Genomic DNA, 23,769 nt, shown 5'->3' with positions numbered 1-23,769 from the left:
CAAAAAAAGTAGACCCTTTACAGATTCGATTGATGTATTGCTCGATTAAAACTGAAAGTTTAATTTAAGTACATTTCGGGGTTATCAGGAGAAAATGACTCAAAACGCGTATATGCGTTAATAGACTCCAGAGTTAAAAGGCTGTCGTGACTTTTTTTCCTTCCAGTATTCATAAGCTGTATCACGCTGTCAAATTATATTTCATTTTGCACACATAAACAGTTCAAAAACACCTGAATTCTGCTCTTGTTGTGTTCTAATGGGTGGATTCGTAAAATTCGCTGTGATATTATTTTTGGAAGCGCTCATTTCTCTCTCGTCTTTCTCTCTGTTCTTTGGCCAGAGACATAATTTACGTTATAAAACGTATTCTTAAAATACACATTTCTGTTTTAATAAATGGTCATATTAAATCATAACATAACATAACATAAGTAGGTACAAAAATAATCAGTGATGCATGCGACCCTTTTGGTCTCAGTGTAGCTCCCTGCTTTACCATGTTATGCAACGCTGAGCAATCGCTGCGATGTTCAGCCTGACAGATAAATCTCACAAGCACATATAAACACTCATTTTCATGTGTATAATATATTCTTCTAATTGTTTTGTGCCGTTTCGCTGCAGTGTTTTAATGTGAAAGGCTGTAATTTCTCTGTGGACTTCAAGTGTTCAGAGAAATACATCGCTAGCTCGCGGGCAGTTGGCTGCCGCGAATATATCATGTTATTACTTTAAACAGTTCAGAAACATCTGAATTTAGCTCTTGGTGTGCTCTAACGTGTGGATTGCGTGCAATCGCCGTTTTAAAAGGTCTTAAATAAGAATAAATTCGCTCGTTGTGAGCTCTAAGAGACAATGCCTCCAGCAGCTGACCAGCCGTGATTCTTCTCTCGTCTGACTGGTCTCTGCCCAGAAATAAATTATTAATGAGCCCTGACCCCTGTAATCAGATATGTTGGTTTAGCTTGTCAGTTTGAGGGAAATTGTATTATTTACTTGTATTTTTAACCAATGTAAAAGTGAAAGTAAACAAAACTCCGGGTATTGCAACCAGTAGGGGCGCGATTTTTCTCAGACAATGGAAGTCTATGGGTAATGATTTTTTACATTTAAAAATTAATAAAAAAAAAACTTTAAGTCTGATCATTCTGAAAAGATATAGCAACCTGCATCGCTCTATCCCGCAGGTGTCTGCCGAGTTTGGGGCTTGTGGCTTTAAAGCCCTAGGAGGAGTAGCGTTTGACATTGCTCAGAAAAATAATAAGAAAAAAAATAAAAATAAGAAGTTTAAATAGCATAACAGTATGTTGGCTTGTTGCCAAGCCAACATAATAAGTTTAAATAGAATATCAGTAAGTTGGCTTTCTCAAGCCAACTTAATAATAACTAGATAAAAAAGTTCGTCAAGACAAACTTTAAGTTGGCTTGAGAAAGCCTGGCCAGTTTAAAGAGTTTAAAATTAAATTTTAAGTTAAGTTAAAAAGTTTGATAATTGCTATGCAGTTGTTAGGGTACCCGGAGTGGTTGCTAAGGTTTTGCTATGTGGTTGCTAGGGTACCCGGAGTGGTTGCTAGGGTGTTGCTATGCGGTTACTAGGGTACCTGGGATGGTTGCTAGGGTGTTGCTATGCGGTAACTAGGGTACCTGGGATGGTTGCTAGGGTGTTGCTATGCGGTTACTAGGGTACCTGGGATGGTTGCTAGGGTGTTGCTATGTGGTTGCTAGGGTACCCTGAATGGTTGCTAAGGTGTTGCTATGCGGTTGCTAGGGTACCCTGAGTGGTTGCTAAGGTGTTGCTATGCGGTTGCTAGGGTATCTGGGATGGTTGCTAGGGTGTTGCTATGCGGTTGCTAGGGTACCCTGAGTGGTTGCTAAGGTGTTTCTATGCGGTTGCTAGGGTATCTGGGATGGTTGCTAGGGTGTTGCTATGCGGTTGCTAGGGTACCCTGGGCTGTTGCTAAGGTGTTGCTATGCGGTTGCTATGGTATCTGGGATGGTTGCTAGGGTGTTGCTATGCAGTTGCTAGGGTACCCTGAGTGGTTGCTAAGGTGTTGCTATGCAGTTGCTAGGGTATCTGGGATGGTTGCTAGGGTGTTGCTATGCGGTTGCTAGGGTACCCTGAGTGGTTGCTAAGGTGTTCCTATGCGGTTGCTAGGGTATCTGGGATGGTTGCTAGGGTGTTGCTATGCGGTTGCTAGGGTACCCTGAGTTGTTGCTAAGGTGTTGCTATGCGGTTGCTAATGTACCCGGGGTGGTTGCTAGGGTGTTGCTATGCGGTTGCTAGGGTACCCTGAGTGGTTGCTAAGGTGTTGCTATGCGGTTGCTAGGGTATCTGGGATGGTTGCTAGGGTGTTGCTATGCGGTTGCTAGGGTACCCTGAGTGGTTGCTAAGGTGTTGCTATGCGGTTGCTAATGTACCCGGGGTGGTTGGTAGGGTGTTGCTATGCGGTTGCTAGGGAACCCTGAATGGTTGCTAAGGTGTTGCTATGTGGTTTCTAGGGTACCCGGGGTGGTTGCTAAGATTTTGGTATGAGGTTGCTAGGATACCCTGGGTGGTTTCTAGGTTGGTTTGGATAGTTGCTAGAGTGTTGCTATGAAGATAGATAGATAGATAGATAGATAGATAGATAGATAGATAGATAGATAGATAGATAGATAGATAGATAGATTAGAAACAGTCAGATTATAGATAGATAGATAGATAGATAGATAGATAGATAGATAGATAGATAGATAGATTAGAAACAGTCAGATTATAGATAGATAGATTAGAAACAGACAGATTATAGATAGATAGATAGATAGATAGATAGATAGATAGATAGATAGATAGATAGATTAGAAAGAGACAGATTATAGATAGATAGATAGATAGATAGATAGATAGATAGATAGATAGTTTAGAAACAGACAGATTATAGATAGATAGATAGATACATAGATAGATAGATACATAGATTAGAAACAGTCAGATTATAGATAGATAGATAGATAGATAGATAGATAGATAGATAGAAAGATAGATAGATAGATTAGAAACAGTCAGATTATAGATAGATAGATAGATAGATAGATAGATAGATAGATAGATAGATAGATAGATAGATAGATAGATAGATAGATAGATTAGAAACAGTCAGATTATAGATAGATAGATAGATAGATAGATAGATAGATAGATAGATAGATAGATAGATAGATAGATAGATAGATAGATAGATAGATAGATAGATAGATAGATAGATAGATAGATTAGAAACAGTCAGATTATAGATAGATAGATAGATAGATAGATAGATAGATAGATAGATAGATAGATAGATAGATTAGAAACAGATAGATTATAGATAGATAGATAGATAGATAGATAGATAGATAGATAGATAGATAGATAGATAGATAGATAGATAGATAGATAGATAGATAGATAGATAGATAGATAGATAGATAGATAGATTAGAAACAGACAGATTATAGATAGATAGATAGATTAGAAACAGACAGATTATAGATAGATAGATAGATAGATAGATAGATAGATAGATAGATAGATATGATATGATAGATGAGTTTGAATGAGTTTGAATGGGTTAGTAATAGTACATACAATATGTACATAGTACATAGACTATGAGTTTAATGGGCTTCAGTGTGTTTAGATTTGAATTTTTGACAGTTGGAGTTTGACGGAATGTTTAGTTGAGCAGAGGCTTTTCAATGCAAGTCTATGGGAGTTTTTATGATCTTTAATCTTAAGTTTTATGAAAAGTATAAGTCCGATCAGTCTAAAAAGATATAGCAACTAACTTCAGATCAGTCTGAAGAGCTGGGCTGAGTTTGGAGTTTGTAGAGTTAAAGCTCTAGGAGGAGTAGCAGTTGAAAATTTAGTCTCAGAAGAATAATAATAACTAGAATTAAAAGTTAGTGAACTAACTTTGATGTTGGCTTGGCCATCTTGGCCATGGAGCAAAAGAGCCAAAGTACTTGTGTGCCCAACATTGAGTTGCCCCGCTGCAAAATTAATACACATAATAATGCCATAAAAAAATACACCTGCAACAGTCTTTTTCCATGCTCCCTTGCTGTTTTCTTTTTTTAATAAAAAGCCTGGGCTATGATAACAGCTATGACAGGGTTGTCTAGCTGGATGTGAAATAAGTCATGCCTATTTTTCTCGTGTATGTATTTCACAGTCCTGCCACCGTTGCGTTGTGGGCAACGACACACAAGATTACTGAAACAATGCATTTTAAATCAAGGAGATCATAAGTGGTCCAAGCACAATGGTTTGTATAGATGATGCAGTTACACACTGTTTAAAATTGTTTAATTTGTACTGTATGTTCATTCTATTTATTTATTTGTGCTATTTACATAATGTTTACTTTTTTTAAGTTTGTTTTTGTTAATGTAAAATAGCACTGCATAGTCTTCACTGTAAGATAAAATACACAATCAAACCAAAATGTATTCAGACACCTTCAACATTTCTCACATAATCACAGTTTATTTGCTGTAGTTTAGAAACTGGTAATAATATATGACAATAACTCAGAACAAATTCATCTTGATAATTTCGGATAACTTTGATAAAAAGATATGTAATGGAATCAACCAAAACTTCAGACTGTCAGTATGACAATATTTACACAACTATCAATACTTTGTTGAACAGTTACCAAGCAAGAAATGCTTAATTTGGTTCAGTCTGTGGTGTGAAAAGGTTGCATTAACAATTAAAGAAAGAAACACTTAAGCAAAACATGGGCAGGTCCTTAATTATTATTTTTTTAAATCAATTTCACTGGTAGCCTACTGTATGAAGAATTAGTGGGTATAATATTTCACAGATCACTATTTTGCCATACTCACTTACATAAATGAACTAGTGGCCTGCACCCACTAGTAAAACAATTCTATCTTATTTTTGGATTGACTTTGGATAAATTCTTGTACTACAAGGTAATTCAGTCAAGAGCAGTGAGTGATTTACTTTCATTTTCATACATTAAAGACTCTGACAGCAGAGCTAGTAAATTAGGCGCGGTCCCTTTAAGAGACAAACGCATCCATTATGATGATACACATTCGATTTTTTTTTTTTTTGCAAATCTTTACTTTCACTTAAGACATAACCACATACTTATTCGAACACACTTTCCAACACGGGTATTTCGACATATTTTGTATGTATTTGTTGTCGGTACAAAAGCAAGAAGACTTTGAGACGCGTCTCTGCTTGCTCCCTGAACAACACCGCGCTGCTGAATTGAGCTCTTTTGCTTTTCGCTCTTTTTTCTGTTTATTTAAACTGCGATTTGAATTTGTTCGTTCAGGTCCAGGAGGAAGTGAACGTCCTGAACGACAGCTCTCTTCAGTGTTGCTGTCCCTGTCCGCGATACGCGCGGCTCTCTCTCGTGCACACGCGCCATCAGCTGCTCAGTTCAGCTTTCCCGCAGCGCGGGGCTGAAGCCAACTTGATGTGTTGAATGCTCGGAGCATGTTATAAAACGTATTCTTAAAATACACATTTCTGTTTTAATAAATGGTCATATTAAATCATAGCATAACACATAAGTAGGTACAAAAATAATCAGTGATGCATGCGACCCTTTTGGTCTCAGTGTAGCTCCCTGCTTTACCATGTTATGCAACGCTGAGCAATTGCTGCGACGTTAAGCCTGACAGAGAAATCTCACAAGCACATATAAACACTCATTTTCATATGTGTAATATATTCTTCTAATTGTTTTGTGCCGTTTCGCTGCAGTGTTTTAATGTGAAAGGCTGTAAATGTGTACTTCAAGTGTTCAGACAAATACATCGCGAGCTCATCTGTGACGTTCAGCATGATGATTCAGTTAGAAACCAGCTAAGACCAGCGTGACAGTGGCCAAAACTACTTTAAAACCATATAATATATTATTCTAATTGTTTTGTGCCGTTTCGCTGCAGTGTTTTAATGCGAAAGGCTGTAAATTCTCTGTGGACTTCAAGTGTTCAGAGAAATACATCGCCAGCTCGCGAGCAGTTGGCTGCCGCGAATATATAATGTTATTACTTTAAACAGTTCAGAAACATCTGAATTTAGCTCTTGGTGTGTTCTAACGTGTGGATTGCGTGTAATCGCGTTTTTAAAAGGTCTTAAATAAGAATGAATTCGCTAGTTCTCGGCTCCGTGTAGACAGCCTGGGCTGAGCAGCAGTATTTTTAACCAGTTTAAAAGTGAAACGAAACCCGACTCCGCCCCTAAATGTCATTGCAACTGTAGGGGCGCAATTTTTCTCAGACAATGTAAGTCTATGGGTAATGAATTTTGACATTTAAAAATTAATTAAAAAAAAACTTTAAGTCTGATCACTCTGAAAAGATATAGCACACACCACCGCTCTATCCCGCAGGTGTCTGCCGAGTTTGGGGCTTGTGGCTTTAAAGCCCTAGGAGGAGTAGCGTTCAGAATTTCTGTCAGAAAAATAATAATAAGAAAAAAAAGAAGAAGTTTAAATAGCATAACAGTATGTTGGCTTGTTGCCAAGCCAACATAATAAGTTTAAATAGAATATCAGTAAGTTGGCTTTCTCAAGCCAACTTAATAAGAAGTTTAAATACAATATCAGTAAGTTGGCTCTCTCAAGCCAACTTAATTAGATGTTTTTCAGGAAAGATGGCATATTTTCATATTAAAAGGAACTTCTTTGCATTTTCACGTGAAATACTGTTCCTATTAACACATCTGTTACACAAGATGTGTTAAATACCTCATGTTATAGTGGATAGGACAGAAAACCAACTGTGAACAACATTCTTACACCGATAACAAGAGGACTGTCACCACCTGTGGGAAAAAATGCATAGGGAAATACACGTTTAATGCATACAATTTAAACTACTAGAAAATGCAAATGCAATTGCGTCTGAATTCTGACCACAATATCCTGCAATACACAGCAAGCTTGTTTTTAGTTTGGATTTCTCCACATGAATCTCATCCACACCTGGGTGGTGTGTGTGCCTCATCAACTGTAACCACAAGCTCATTTATGTCAATATATCATCCATCATCAGCTACCGTTTACATTGAATCCAATTAAACCTGGATCATTTCATGTGCACACAGCGTTTTTCCCTTGTCAGATATGCAGTTAATGGTAAACTGATCTGTTCAAGTAACAGTTGCTTGTCAAATCTTGAAGGCAGAAATTTCAGTGCAATCCATACTCATATATGTTTCAGAATTCCATGACAGCTCAGAAAGAAATTTTCAAACACCACATATTTGCTGAAAACTCATTCAAGCGTTTTGCAATATGCAGATTCAAAGGGGGAGTAACGTGAAGCTTGACACATCTGAATATTGTCACCTGCTAGTGTGAAATGGCTTCAATTGAGTTTTTCAGAAAAATGACTTGTAAATGGATTACCGAACTAAACACTGAGGCAGGGATAAAACTCCCTCGTCGCAGGTGGAAGTTAAAAGGGAAAAACACATCTATCAAAAAAGTGACAATAGTCAATAACAAACAAAGATGGAACATCAGAACAGGACGGAAAAAAAAAAATAATAACCATAAAAAGCAGCTCTTTAACAAGTAGCAGAATTCAACATATTAATGTGTGCACCAAAGTTTGCACCAGATGTTTACAGACACAGTAGCTATCTTTGAATGGTTTGCAGATTGGAAAGTAAATCAAGTTAGAGAGTGTTAAAAAAAAAAAAAAAAAAAAAAAACTCCAAATTAAAAAAATACAAATGGTTAGTTGCACCATGCACAGTAAAAACATAACATATTTTTGTCTCTCATTCTTGTTTTTTATAGTTCCACTTTTAAAGTTTAACAAACATTAGTCACCTCAGTTCTGAGTCTGATATCGAATGCTAGATATATAAGTCAATAAGTGAAGCATTCAAAATTGATTATGGCCTTTCCCATTCATTCATAGCACAAATCAATGATGTATGAGGAAAAGCTGTGTGAAATTGAAAATAAATCTTTCATTCAAGTCGTCTCAAACATTCACGTCTGTGCAGGTTTGTTTGGAAATAGAACATTTAATTGTTCCTGTGAAATGTATTTGTTTGGTGGCCCCAAGACCGGGGATATGAGATTTTACACCTTTTTGGGGTATAACTCAGACTGCAATTACAAGATGCCCTCCCGTGTTGCTTTCAAATGAGATAGAACATTGAGAATTGTAAATAAATAGCTTGTGATTTGTGCAAACGAATTAGGGTTGAACAATCGGAATGTCATGGATGAGACTTCGGAATGTCATGGATGAGATCCATGAATAATTCAGAACATGAAGATTATGCATGGCAACTGAAGGTAACCATATGTTTCTACAATTGGATTAGCATTTCTAAATATTCCAAAACATACACCTCACAGACTGAAATATTATCAGTGCATAAAGCAATGCTCTGATTATTCTGGAGTCTCCAGTTATAGCCAGAGGCAAACACTGTCCAAATCCCCGCCTTTTTACATGGATTCTTTTTTTTGTAGGGAACCACATTCAGTGGCCTTGTATTAAAAGTAATTACAACATTTTTCAATATTCAAGTTTTTATTTAAACTGTGAAAGGAGCTCTTTGAAGCTGAATAAAGAAATGTCAGCATAGCCAAAATGACAAAATAAGTGTACTCTATTTCACAAACTAATCTGTCTCAACAGAAACCTATTACATACTTGTCAGCACCTTTTTTTTTTTTTACAACAGCTTATTTTCTGCAATCATATAAAATAGAATGTTCTGTTTTCTCAGAAGTTACTTTGGATGGGGGGTGGGGGGGGGTTACTTCTAACTTACTGGTCCAGTTTTTACATTGTTCATTAGTCTACTTGAATATCATTTTAGTCCTCATTTTGAACTGGGTCACAAGTGAAAAAGCACAAATAAAGTGATCGTTCTTACCTAAAAATGCGATCAGACGGCTGCTCTCCCATCACCAAGTCAAAGCCACGTTGGAAAATTGTGTAGGGCCATGGGCTGCAAAAAAGAAATGGCATAAATCAAAAACAAAACAAAACAAATAATTCATGCTTTAAAAAATGTGTATGTCGCACCATAGACTCTGCATTCATTGTTAAACAGCTCCAGTCTTCACTAAAGCCACGTGACCTTTAAAATTGCACGACTTTATGATGAAAACATAACCATCTTTGAAAAGGGGAGTTCCTTTTTGAACTCACATCAGACCAATTATGTTTCTAACATAAATATCACAGAAGTTACTCAAGCAGATGTTGTTTGTAAAACTGTGACCTGACAGCAGCATCTCCGTCAGTCAGTGCAGTATAGACGTGAGCGTGACTTCAAGTGTGTGTTTATCCAAAGCTCTATGTGAACTGATGGAGATTAATGCAGAGAGGCAGCTGTGGGGACAGGGGCTGTCGCTGCAGAATTAGAGAAAAGACAAGGAGCTGATGCCTCTCTAAGTAAGCTGTTACTCACAGAAAAAGAGCAGGCACAGCCTGGTTAGACCACTTCACACCACAGATCATCTACTGCTGTTTAAAGGTCAATATTTGTCCTGTAGCATTTGTAATTTAGAAGAGAACCAAAAGCAGAAGCATTCTGACAATCCATTACACAGAAAAAAATCTAAAAATCAAATAAAATAAGTGAGTTCCAACGTCACCGCATCGAGTTAAAAACATCTAAACTTTTCAGAATGCTGCAAGCGCACCGCGGGTCATGTGACTAACCAATCAGCTTCATCCTTTCCTGTAACAACGTTGAAAGCTCAGCCAAGATGAAGGAACAGCTGACCATAGTTGTATGTGGATTGACATTTTGAAATAAATTTAGTAGCAGAGCTACTGCAAGCGATTTTTAGAGCTGCAAATCCATTTATCATTTACTGAAATTTCCGCATCTTCATGGAGATAGCACGTCATGGTTGCTCAGCAACGGTAGACGCCTTCAGGGGCGCAACTATCCGAGTGCTTTGGAAAGAAGGAGAAAGCGGTGCGCCTAGCGTTTTCCACGTGTTTTTATTCGCGATATGTGAACGGCCCCTTAAACTGCATGGCTTAAAAACGCATACAAACATTAAGTTTTCATGAATACACACACAACAACGTGACGTGAGCGTGCGCATGCTGTTATTCACACATCTGCCTGCGTCCCCGTGTAATGCATGTAAAACTGCCGTCATTCAAATAATGAAAACATATTGCCGTAAACAGGCACCACAAAATAAACAATAGAGCACAATATGAATTGATAGACTTTTAATTTAATCTACCTGATATAAAACAAGGCCCAATTAGCTATATATGAACATTTGCAAGAAACCGTTTAGGAAATATCTTGGCACTCTGAAACTTAAAAAGCACTTGGTAATGGACTTTCTTTCTCCTCCACTAAGTGTTAGAGTCAATTAAAAACTGTTCACACCTTCACAGCATGGCACAAAGGGAATAAGCACATCCAGTGCTATTCCACTCCCCACACAGGCAATCTTCCTGATTGTTCCAATTTGATTTTCTAATTATCGGATCCATCTCACCAACCGTCATCACTCCCATCTCCCTCCCAATTAAAATGGCAAGGATTTCCTCACCTCCAAGTCTTAATCAAACTGCTCCAGAGTGACAGCCTGAAACCCATATGAGCATGTGAAACTCTCCTCAGGGAGGGTCTAATTAACTTCAAACACCTTAAATACAAGTCTTTCTGGGATTAGAAACTTGTGCTCCTAACATTTAAGTGTTTTGACTATATCTAGACTAAGAAGCAAAACACTCTCCCATTTTGTGCTATTCTCTTGTATTTGTGCTTTATTCATCTACAGTATCTGTTGACTTGAGAAGCAGCATTTTCGTTAGACACACTCAGATTTTTACATCAGAATAAAGATACCATCTGTTCGGATGCAGTTAATCTCATATTCAATCCTCTGCTAAAATATCTGAGGGCAACAGCAAAAGTTTAAACTAAAAAAAGCCAAACTAAAAGAAGTATTTCAGAACTATTTCAAAATAGTTATTTTCTCTTTGATCGTTTGAATAGCGGTACTTGGATATGAGGCACGCAAGTGGCGAAATAGATAATTTCTTATGCGTGTAACGAAATTTAAAATGCACAATACATGTATCTCATTGGTATACTGAAATGTAAATCACTGTCACGCAAAGCTAAAATGACCCAGAGCTTCACCGCACTAATCCCTTTTCCAATTCCAGAGGAAGAGCATCATGCAAAAAAAAGTTAATTAATTCAAACAAGCCAATTTAATTTCCCTACAGTGCATAACACCTGGCTGGCTATCGGCACTGGAGACTTTTTTACTACAGATAAGAAGCACGGCCAACTTCAAGGTGGCAGATCCCTGATTGTATGGTATGGTACTCACCCCTGATTTGGGCCCCATTCATTGCGAATGCACAGATGCTTATGCACAGGGTCCTTCATGTACCCATCGAAACAGAGACATTCTCCTGCAAACAGACATAAAGTACATTTAAACCATCACTGAGAAAAAAAACATTATTACTATTATAAAATTGTGCTATTGTAAGAAGTGATTGTCATGTGTCCCTGCAGGATGTTAGTTAGGATGGCGTGGTGCAAAATACTATTGTTACTACTGTAAATACATGATCAATTTGTATGGGACTTCCTTCAAGCACTTAAAAAAAAAAAAAACTGTTAAAAAAAGAAATAAAAAAAGTTTTTTTTTTTTTTTTTTTAACTAACTTGCTAGATGGATGTCTCACTTCTTTCAGCATCTTGCTGATTTCATGTCAATTAAAAAAGTGAAGAAAGACTTTTAGAAATGTGCCTGGAGACATTTGTTTTATTCTATTCTGTTGTGATCCATCTAGCTTTTTTCAACGCAGAGAAATGGCTTTTATGAAGATTTCAGAATATTTAAAATGTTTCACTGTAGCAGCCAGAGTTTTTGCAATCTTTTTTTGTTTGTTTATTTATTTTTGCAACTGCAATTAACATTATTTGTGTTTGCAATTTGTTTCATTTCTAGAACATTCTCACCCCAAGATACGTCTTATTATGTATTTCTCATACTACATGTCGTATTATACCTATCATTACTCATGTTTAACATATTGTACATAGTATGTGTCCAATGAAATGTGTGTGTGTGTGTGTGTGTGTGTATGCTAGACCTCTAAAATGAAAAAGCAAAATCCCTTCACTTGTTTTTTTTTTTTTTTTTTTTTTTCCAAGTTGTTATTTTTCTTCCAGTTCAGTTTGATATTTTCAGGATATGGGCATATGGACCATATTTTACATTATATTACCAAAAAAAAAAAAAAAAAAAAATACATTATGACTAGTCTCTGAAGATTTTTGAAGACATACTGCTGCTGCACAAATAGCATACAAAATAACCTGTAGCAGATCTTTACAGGTGGAGCTGGGGAAGGTTGGAAAGTGCGCTGCTATATGCAGCCATTTAAATTTAAAGCAGCAAGCTCATTGGCTGTGTATGTAACATGAACCAGTCAGACTGTGCCAAGTCATTTCATAAAAGAACTAGGCATTAATTTAAAGAAAGAAGTATATTATCTTCTCTTCAGTTTATTATTAGTCAATAAATTCTTAGTAAATTCAACAAGTAGGATGATTGTCACACACCCAGAGGTGTATCCGGCCACGGGGTCTTGGGGCAAAATGGCAATAAATTGGACAAAAATGCCCCTGCACAAACAAATTAAAACTATTACGTCTGTTGCTAACAAAGTGTAAATGAATAGAAAGTGTTCTGCATTAAATTAAGATTTGCTCATGTTGCACCGTATTTCATTTTAACCGTTTTTACAGTGTTGCGCATTATAACCAATCACACACAATTCTGTTCAGCTTATAGATGCAATGGACGTTCAGATGAGTCATGGCTGAAACTTATCAGCTTTGTTCTGCAAATTATCTCATCATAAACAACAAAGTGCAGATGTATGTACAATGTAAGTAAGGGATTTATTTTGCAGTGAATACAGTTACAATGATTATAAATTATAAATTATAAAAAAAAAAAAAAAAAATTTTTTAGAGTGTGATAGATCAAAATTTCCTGTTTGAATAACCATGTGAAAGAAATGTTATATAATTATACAAACCCAATTCCAAAAAAGTTGGGACACTTTTCACAAATTGTGAGAAAAAAGGGAATAGAATAATTTACAAATTTCATAAAATTATATTTTATTCACAATAGAATATATATAACATACCAAATGTTGAAAGTGAGACATTTGGAAATGTCATGCCAAATATCGACTCATTTTGGATTTCATGAGATCTACACATTCCAAAAAACTTGGTACAGGTAGCAATAAGAGACCGGAAAAGTTAAATGTACATATAAGGAACAGCTGGAGGACCAATTTGTAACTTATTAGGTCAATTGGCAACATGATTGGGTATAAAAAGAGCCTCTCAGAGTGGCAGTGTCTCTCAGAAGTCAAGATGGGCAGAGGATCACCAATTACCTCAATGCTCCAGTGAAAAATAGTGGAGCAATATCAGAAAGGAGTTTATCAGAGAAAAAAATGCAGAGTTTGAAGTTATCATAATCTACAGTGCATAATATCATCCAAAGATTCAGAGAATCTGGAACAATCTCTGTGCGTAAGGGTCAAGACAGGAAAACCATACTGGATGCCCGTGATCTTTGGGCCCTTAGACGGCACTGCGTCACATACAGGAATGCTACTGTAATGGAAATCACAATATGAGCTCAGGAATACTTCCAGAAAACATTGTCGGTGAACACAATCCACCGTGCCATTCACAGTTCCTGGATAAAACTCTATAGGTCAAAAAAGAAGCCATATCTAAACATGATCCAGAAGCGCAGATATTTTCTCTGGGCCAAGGCTCATTTAAAATGGACTGTGGCAAAGTGGCAAAGTGGAAAACTGTTCTGTGGTCAGATGAATCAAAATTTGAAGTTCTTTTTGGAAAACTGGGACGCCATGTCATCCGGACTAAAGAGGACAAGGACAACCAAAGTTGTTATCAGCGCTCAGTTCAGAAGCCTGCATCTCTGATGGTGTGGGTTTGCATGAGTGCGTGTGGCATGGACAGCTTACAAATGTGGAAAGGCACCATCAATGCTGAAAGGTATATCCAAGTTCTAGAACAACATATGCTCCCATCCAGATGTCATCTCTTTCAGGGAAGATCTTGCATTTTCCAACATGAAAATGGGGAACCACATACTGCATCAATTACAACATCATGGCTGCTTAGAAGAAGGATCTGGGTACTGAAATGGCCAGCCTGCAGTCCATATCTTACACCCATAGAACACATTGACACATCATAAAGAGGAAGATGCGACAAAGAAGACCTAAGACAGTTGAGCAACTAGAAGACTATATTAGACAAGAATGGGACAGCATTCCTATTCCTAAACTTGAGCAACTTGTCTCCTCAGTCCCCAGACGTTTGCAGACTGTTATAAAAAGAAGAGGGGATGCCACACAGTGGTAAACATGGCCTTGTCCCAACTTTTTTTGAGATGTGTTGATGCCATGAAATTTAAAATCTTCTTATTTTTCCCTTAATATGATACATTTTCTCAATTTAAACATTTGATATGTCATCTATGTTGTATTCAGAATAAAATATTGAAATTTGAAACTTCTACATCATTGCATTCTGCTTTTATTCTCAATTTGTACAGTGCCCCAACTTTTTTGGAATTGGGTTTGTAAATTTGTAAAAAAAAGATTTAATTGAATTGTAATCACTTTAAATGCAAATTCAGTCCAATAAAACATAATTTATTAGCCTATACATGACACCCATGTCTGGCTTTTGCCTAAAAAAAAATGGTTTATGATGTTTGTAGTTAATAGATTTGACTGCTTTTAGCCTTACCCTGGAGTTGGTCCACCCCCCTGCCCGCCTATGGGTACACCTTTAATTTAACTGAACTGTGTGGTTGATAAAAACTGACTCACAGAGCATTTAGTGTTTTAGGCTATTTCGAGGTCATTTAGATGCAGGAGGTTGTGTTTCCTGAACCTCCAACATTTATTTTTTAACCCTTTCAGACTAATGTGTGAAGCAGCTGTGAACATAAAATACCATTTTGACCCCAGGAAGTAACATGACTTCACCTGTACTTAGCCATTACCCCCTTTGTATTTACACCATGCCCTGATCTGAAGTCTAATCGTCTCTCTGTAGACAGATATTAATTCACCTCCTTCAGGGTCAAGTGAAAATGACCTTATTATCATGTTTACATTAATATGGTGATTCTCCAACCATGCAGTGCTATAAATAGGTGCTGTTGTGTGTGTTGAGGCATATATGCATGCACAGCAGATTCCCTGTGTCAGCCGTCTTCAGTAGTGCTCACGGCTCAGACAAGTCTAATCACTCTGATTCAGCTGATCAGTCTTGTCAGGCCAAACCGCAGGCATGTCGGTCATGATTTGGGTTCATGGGACTGATGAGGCTGCACCCTGAGCTGGACATGTTTGAGCAGACTGATCCAAATAAAGGGGGCACAGATGGAAAATGGTGTTGCTAACATGGATACAAATGTGTTAGGAGTGGGAAGAGAATATATGTAAAAGGCTAAGGAAAACATCTGGTGACATTTTGTGCAAAGCAACAGTCATCAATATGCTTGCACAATGTCAGTGATTGTGTTGACTTCTTACGTCATACACCCAGAGTTCTATTAATGCAATATATGTGACCTTAAATTCTGCATTATGCAGACTAATATTGGATTTGCAAAACTCCTGATGCTCTAACAAAAAAAAAAAAAAAAAAAAAAAAACACAAAAAAAGCAAGTGAAGTGTATAAGATGCAAACTAAACAATAAGCTATTAAATATATTTTTAAAGAAATTACAAGTTATTTTACAATGCTAAATACAGTACATTAATTATGATAGATAAATATACAGTTGCTGTATTCACAGTCTACTTTTGTCTAATGAAACTTTTGCTAAACATATTGATATAAAATATTGTAAACCTATTTTAACGGTTTTAAATTCATTTTAAATAATTTTTTTAAGTTTCAAAATTTCATTGTTTTATTGTTGGGATTAATTCTAATTATTTATTATATTTTAATTAACTACTTATTATTTAATTAATTATTTTACTTCCTTTTACGTAAAGCACTTTGAATTATCATTGTGCAATGCAATTAAACTTTCCTTGAATGAGCCTTGAATACAATACTTTTCAAAAGTTTGGGGTCAGCAAGAGCTTTACAAAAAAATGTATACTTTGCTAAATTAATACTTTTATTAGGCAATGTGATGCTTTAAATTAAAAGTAACTTTAAAGACATACAACTACAAATATATACATATATATATATATATATATATATATATATATATATATACGTGTATATATATATATATATATATATATATATATATATATATATATATACGTAAATATATATATATATATATATATATATATATATATATATATATATATATATATATATATATATATATATATATATATATATATATAAACAGTTGTAAAGATATACAATTATTTACATTGTTTTTTCAATAAATGCTATTCTTTTGAACTTTTAATTCATTAAAATGATCAACTTCCACAAAAATTTTAAACTGTTTTTAACATGAAAATAACTAGAAATCAGCATATTAAACTGATTTCTGACAGATCATGTGACACTGAAGTCTGGAGTAATCGCTGCTGAACATTTTTATTTGGCATCGCAGGAATAAATTACATTTAATATATAATGAAACAAAATCATTTTAAATTATAATATTGTTTCACAGTATTCTATTTCGGTTTTAATATATAATTAATGTATAAAATACACGCAATAAACTTCCAATTACTCTACGAAAAGTATATTTGTAAAAAAAAAAAAGAAAAAGAAAAAATTGACCCCTTGCCGGTCATAATTACTTAAATTGATATCTGATCATTGCACATTTTGGCAAGTCAAGCATAAGGTCTAGCACTACTATTATTTGCATAGTTATAGTTAATTATTTGCATAAAACTGAAATTAAACTTGTACCATAGGTAATAATAGCGTTGTTATCAATTCAAATGAGATGCAGGGAGTCTGTATGACTCTAGGTGGTAAATGACAATTTTGCTAGCAAACATGTACCCAGTGGCTCTGTGATTGAGTGATCAATGAGGATATCCAGCAGGTACTCAGCCAGAGCTGTATGCATAAGAAATACATACCGTGTTAATTTATCTCTTCACAGAATACATGCAGAAGCAGATAACCTATACTCTATCATTTATAGCCATTTATTGAAAATTGTGGATATTTTGAGCCATTCTCTTGGGTATTGCTGCAAATGTTGCTAATTAAAAACCCAACAGGAAGTACACCAAAAAAAAAAAAAAAAAAAAAGATCTAACTTTTAAGCTGATACAATCTAAATTGTATGTGGAAGTACTCCAATGTTCATTTATTCAGTCCTGTGGTGTGACATTTCTACATGACAGAAAGAGATTTGCAGCATTAATAAGCACAAAATAAGTCAAAGCTTTACTTATTTGTAAGTATGCAGCATATGGAAGTTGAAATGTTGGAAACAACATGTCAAAATCGTTTAATAGGTTGAAATTGTACTGCTGTGTGGCAGAAGTGTCTTTTAGTGTGACATGTTATACTCCATCTTATCTGTTTTACAAATGATTCTAATTTTATTATAATTAATTATTGTGCATTCCGGTTTCAAAACATGAAATTAATTGAGAGATAATTTTGAAGCTCAAAATTGTGAAACGAAATGTTTCGAAATGTTAACTAGCTTTTAAAACATCTACACTGCCTTAAATAAATATATTTTTTAAATGTCTTACATAAAAAAAAGTAACCTTAAAAAAAAAAATCTAAGTACCATATGTCCATGTTCAACTACCCTTCTGATTTCAGCATGCAAATACCAGAATTATGATTACTTGCACAACTTGGACCTGCCAATTTAACACTATTACTAGAAAAAGTGAACAAGGTGTAATATCAGATAAATGCCTATAAAGCAAACGTATTATCAATCATTTTTAGGCAAGATCAATCTCTGTTTGTGAAAAATGTGTGCAATCTTTAGTGGCGAGATGCACATAAAGTGCATTAAAATGTATGATGCAAACAGAAAAACCTCCCCCCGCTGTCTGCAATTATTCATCAACATCCCCCCTCAAAAAAAGGCAAAAAAATAAATAAATAAAAAAATAAAAAAAATACCATACATAACCTGTTAACTGTCACTCATGTTTTTGAAGATAGACTTGAATGTGCATGATACAAACCTACATTTTTATAATTCATGACTGAAATTTTTTTTATGTGACATTTACATGGTAATGCAATGTCTGATTTAAAAATGGGTTTTAAAGGATGAATTTTGAGATTTTATGTTTTCAAGTGATATATAACTTCTGATGATTTCTAAAATGTGATAGAGAAAAAGGCAACGAGGAAGTCTTTTTTTTAAACAAAGGTCAAAGCTCCTTTTGTAATGTAGATTTCTGAGGGTGCACTCGTCATAAATTGATCTATTACTTTTCCTACATAATTTCTTACAAAAAATATTGGTATAATATATATTTGGGAGTCTTAGACCTTTCCAACGATATATAGTTTGTCAAGATTAGATTAAATTTGATTGTAATATAGTATAGTCAACGTAGGCGTCCCGTTGCCGGACTGAGACTCAAACTCTCAAACCACTGGGCCACGACTTCCCAATAACAGTTTCTTGGCTGTTATCAAACAATACGTAAGAGATTTATGTTGAGCACTGTTCAATGAACATGTATAATTAGAATGTTTTAATATAATAAGCACAGGGTCTGGAGCCAAGTTTACATTAAGCATATCTGAAAGCACTTTAAATACCTCCATTCTATTTTTCTTCGCAGTTTATTTGTTAAATCTAGATATACAAATACATTTTACCAATACAGCAAATGTTGTAAAATGTTAGGGCTGTCCCCGACTAAAGATTATTTGGTTGTAATCGTTCATTTGAAGCATTAGTCGACTAATCACACGTTATTAATAACAAATGTAAATCATAATACCAAGCCATTTATTGCATACATAGTTTAATAAGCCCTCAAGCACACATATAAAGCTTGCCACAGCGCACCAGCAGAAGTAATGATTATGTGTGTGTCAGGGAAAAACAGTAAGGAGGCTGCACTAACATTTTAATAATTCATTGATAAACTTTCTTTGTTTTTGGTTTAAGATATGAAGTTGGCCACACTGACTCATCTCCGCAGTAGTGATGCGCCTGTATGCATGATTCATTGCGACTAATTCAATTTTGGTCGACCAAGCCTCTTGTGGTCAACTAACGGTTAGTTGACTATTTGGGGGCAACCTTATAAAATGTCCAAATAAATAAATACACATGGTCGATATTCAACTATTCTTCAGCATTTCAGCATGTACAAACCAAAACATTTTACATTTGTATACAAACATTACTTTGTATATTCTAACTGACCTAGTAGCGAAAATGCGAACCAGGTATAACATGTTAGATTTTAGTGCCCTATACAAAATACTGCTGACTTCTCCAGTTTATTTATGTATGTGTGTGTGTGTGTGTGTGTGTGTGTGTGTGTGTGTGTGTGTGTGTGTGTGTGTATGTGTAAAAAAATAAATCACTACAATTGGATTTAGACAGAGAGAGTGACTGTGTAGAATTACCTATTAATGAAGTTTTTAAGTCCCAAGTAATTCCTCTCTTTCCACAACCACAGAGAGAGTCTGCAGGGGATCTATTATTCAGTCAAATTAATGACACAAAAGTGCAAGGATCAGGTAGCCTGAGACACAACATCACGTGTTCTTGTTTAATAAATGTCCCCTGAAGCCTGATGGGAATGAGGGAGGTGAACAGGGCCTCCGAGAGGCCTGCTATCAGTCCGATTCTCATCTCGGCTTTTACACATCCTCTGCACCTCTGTTCACAATCTTTTTTAAAGTGCTCACACCTCCAGTTATTGTCACTTCCCATCCCCACTTTCATCAGTATCTCTCTCTCCCGTTTGATTGAGACTGTCTTATGGTTTTCCACGAATACCCTCAGCCACGTAGTCTAACCAGCACCCCCCCCCCCACACACACACACACACAAACACACTCACACACTGAGGCTTTCATTAAGAATGCATCTTACAAAAAATCCAAGGCCTCATCTTTTAGATTTCATTTGTGAGGAAAACAAGACAAGTTCCCAATGGTCCAACTTCGATTCATTTAGGGTTGGACGATTCACTTTTCAAAGCCCAGTGGAGCTCCTCTTTTGAATTATGGATGCAAAAAGGAGGAGCTTGTCAACAAATGATAACAACGTTGGACTGATTCCTGCAGCAGATGATCGGAGAAACGGCTATAAAGTGAATGTATTACCATTCATTTTGATGTACCTGGGTGTCTGTTGACTATGTTTTGCCTGACTGGAACAACTATAAAACTGAATAGATCAATCTCAGCTTACAAAGTTGCAATCTTTAGTGGTAAAATGCAGATAGAGCATTAAAATTTATGATGCAAACAGAAAACGTCTGCCTACGGCCTAAGATTATTCATAAACACTGTCATAGGTTTCATTGTGTGTCTTGGCATTTTGTAAACAATAAAACAGAACAAAAAACTATTGGTAAACAGTGTTAATTAAGCCAACAACCTCCAAACCGCATTAAATGACCTCTTTAATATTTAAAATCCCTGCTCTTAATCATGGTTTACAAAATTGTAGGATTTGCGAAACAAAATTACACTAAAAGTGCCACTAGTCTGTGTTGACTAGTCATGAAACACATGATTTGTTGCACTTTTTCTGATGAAAGGAAAACTGTCCACCAACTGAATTAGATTAAGTGCATGACATTAGCTTTGTATAGTGAAATGTAACAGCTAAATATATTAAAATTACGTGAAAGCGAAGACAAAGTGAAACCATACCGTTTTGCATTCAGAAAGTACATTAGGAGTGTTCATTTGGAGTGTTAACATACAAATCAACATTCCATAATCTAATCAAGTTGCATATTAATGCTTCCCTGGCTCAGGATATCCTAGATTTTGAACATTCCATTTGATCTGTGCTTTGCCTAATTTATGTCCCAGGCAAAGGAAAGAAGAAAAAAACTGAAAGAAATAATAATTCAAATCCAGGTCACTTAAGCTGTATAAGCCCAAGTCTTACATTACAAAGATTCATTGCCAAGCATTACTGTCCTCACAGCTCTCGCTCAATTAGGCTTTCATTACTTAATACTGTTCACTCAAGAGAGACACCTTCAGAGAAATCTGCAAATGAAACGACAGATGAATCAGAGCTAAGCCTCTCTCTCCCTGTCCCTCTTGCTCTTTAAAGGAAGCTGCGTTACAACTGCAGTTCGGTGAACACATTGATTTTACACAATGGAGGGGATGGGCACTCGTTCACTTGGGTGAAAGGGTGGAACGGAAGATTGTTTCATGATTAATTAGGCAAAGATGCAGACTAATGAAAAAAAAAATAAAATCCCAACGTTTAGATTGAAGGGATAGTTCAACCAAAAATGAAACTCTGATATCATTTTAAACCAGTATGACTTTCTTTCTTCTTTGGAACACAAAAGAATGTGAAGAATGTTTCAGCTGTTTTTGTCCATACAGTGAAAGTCAATGGGGTCCAAAACATTGTATACGCACACGTTCAAAATATCTTGTGTGTTTCACAGAAATACAAAGTTCTGGCAGAGTTCAGTCCAATAGATCTTACTCAGTATGACAGAATTACATCATCACGTCACGGCTGATTTGTTCTCTCCTATATCAGTAGCCAATGAGCTAGCTGCTCAACATTCAAATACTTTGGTTATGTTTAAGGTAGCAGTTTGCAGCATATTCCAGAAACCCTCCACCTTCGCCAGCTCCACCTGTATAGATCTGCTACGGGGTGATCATGTATGCTGTGGAGGTTATTCATGTTATGTGTGCAGCATCAGTATTTCATACATGCTCACAGAAGCATGTTGTGGATGTATTGGCAGTAGAAAGTAATGTACATTACCATACACATCATGCAAATCACTCTGAGAGGTTTCATGGCAGATCTGTTTTTGTGCAGTCTAAAACAACATTCAACTCCACTAACTGTCACTGTATGGACAAAAAATTTAAACAGTAAGACCTTTTACAAAATATGTGCTCTTGTGTTCCACTGATGAAAAAAAGTTTAGAAGACATGAAGGTGACTAAATGATGATGGAATTCTCATTTTTAGATGAACTATGCTTTCAAGTATGTCCCTTAGAGTGAGTGTTGCTATTGGTGTCAGACTTTCTACATGAGCTGTGTGAAGTACAGAATCATGTCAGAATGGTGGTGCACCTGTATCTGGGTCACACTGATGCTCACAGGGGTCCAAGAGACGGCGGCCACACAGATCATTGACCCAGGGGCCACTGGCATTCTGCTGGTAGTACAGCAGCACCTGGGCGGGGTTCAGCCAATCAGATGCATCCAGCTGGCTGCCCTGGAGCAGAACGAACCTGGAGCCTGAAAGAGAAAAATCAGAGAGGACATCTGTTTGAAGTGTCATCAAGTAAATTAGTGAGCTCTATTAGTTGGTGTTCAGAATATGAACCATAAACTGGAATCTACAAATGGAAGCTACAACTGCTATGTAACTGTGATAAAAAATAAATAAATAAATAAATAAAAAGTTGACCAATTTTCTATTTTGTCATTGAGCAAAAAGAACTGTAATGGTGGGGATTTTGATGCATCACATGATTTGAAACTTTTCACCAAAGAATTGTTTAGAATCATTCTCTGATTTGCTAAGTGACTTTTTCAGCAGGTATTGATCTTCCTATGTCTGTTAAGTAAGTCACTAGCCAGGTTTCCATCCAAAGTTGCAAATGTAACTTAAGCACAAAATTGGAATGTGGCATAAAAAATTTGCGAATAAGCACCATTTCAAACGAGCCAAAAAGATCAAAATCATCACTTCATGATAAACTGGCAATAAATGTCACTAAGAAAAGTGAGAGAAGCTACTGAATTTTTATAATTTTCATATATAATAAAATTACTTGCACTTCTAAGCGAGCAGATGAAACACAATAAATGTGGTCATTGCTTTCAGAGGCGGATGCCTGCTGTTTGGGAATGTAGTCATGTAAGAAAGTTCTAGGGAGAGTTATACAGAAATACTTTGATGACAGATTTTGCTCGGCATTTAAAAAAAAAAAAAAAAAAAAAAAGCTTAACAACATTTCAGATACTGTGCAACAAGATTGCTGCTTAGTCTGGTTATGCTGTCCCACAGTGGAAATTGCATGCCTTTTTTGATGTGCATGGAGGAATTTAGCTGGCAAATGTGTTTCCATCTTCCATTAGTTACATTAACCGTTTTTTCACACAAGACAAAAAAAAAAAAAAAAAACACCTCATGCTTATGCACTTATTCTTTTATAGAGCTTAAAACTTTTTTTTGCGAATGAAATATTTTTTTTCTTTTTTCTTTGGTTTTCATCACTCGTTTCTCATGCGATACATCAAAATGTGTATTAAAAACATTTATTAAACTGATTCATTAACGAAAACACTCTAATTGTATGCTAGAAAATTTTAGCACAATACATTACTAAGAGACCTAAGAAAGTGTTTAAGCAGCATGATCAATTCCCCCCATAACTGCTAGGAATTAAACTGTTTTGGACTTTTTAAAGTGAAGCAGAATCCTTATAGCTGAAGCTATGCTTTATACACATTTTTCTCT

General features: G+C 35.8%; 1 protein-coding gene across 3 annotated transcripts in view; it reads right to left on the bottom strand.

Moving 5' to 3' along the window:
* The window catches only part of astn1 (astrotactin 1), a 259,446-nt gene that overhangs the window by 151,147 nt on the left and 84,530 nt on the right, over positions 1-23,769 (bottom strand). For all 3 annotated transcript variants that reach the window (XM_026205809.1, XM_026205810.1, XM_026205811.1), the window contains 3 exons: positions 22,374-22,541; positions 11,367-11,451; positions 8,921-8,995 (listed from right to left, as the gene is read on the bottom strand). In XM_026205809.1, the coding sequence (XP_026061594.1) occupies positions 8,921-8,995; positions 11,367-11,451; positions 22,374-22,541 (328 nt within the window). The remainder of the gene's footprint in view (positions 1-8,920; positions 8,996-11,366; positions 11,452-22,373; positions 22,542-23,769) is intronic.

The sequence above is a fragment of the Carassius auratus genome, chromosome 27 (genome assembly GCF_003368295.1).
Source record: "Carassius auratus strain Wakin chromosome 27, ASM336829v1, whole genome shotgun sequence".
Classification (NCBI taxonomy): Eukaryota; Metazoa; Chordata; class Actinopteri; order Cypriniformes; family Cyprinidae; genus Carassius; species Carassius auratus.
This window is presented reverse-complemented; position numbering and strand designations above follow the sequence as displayed.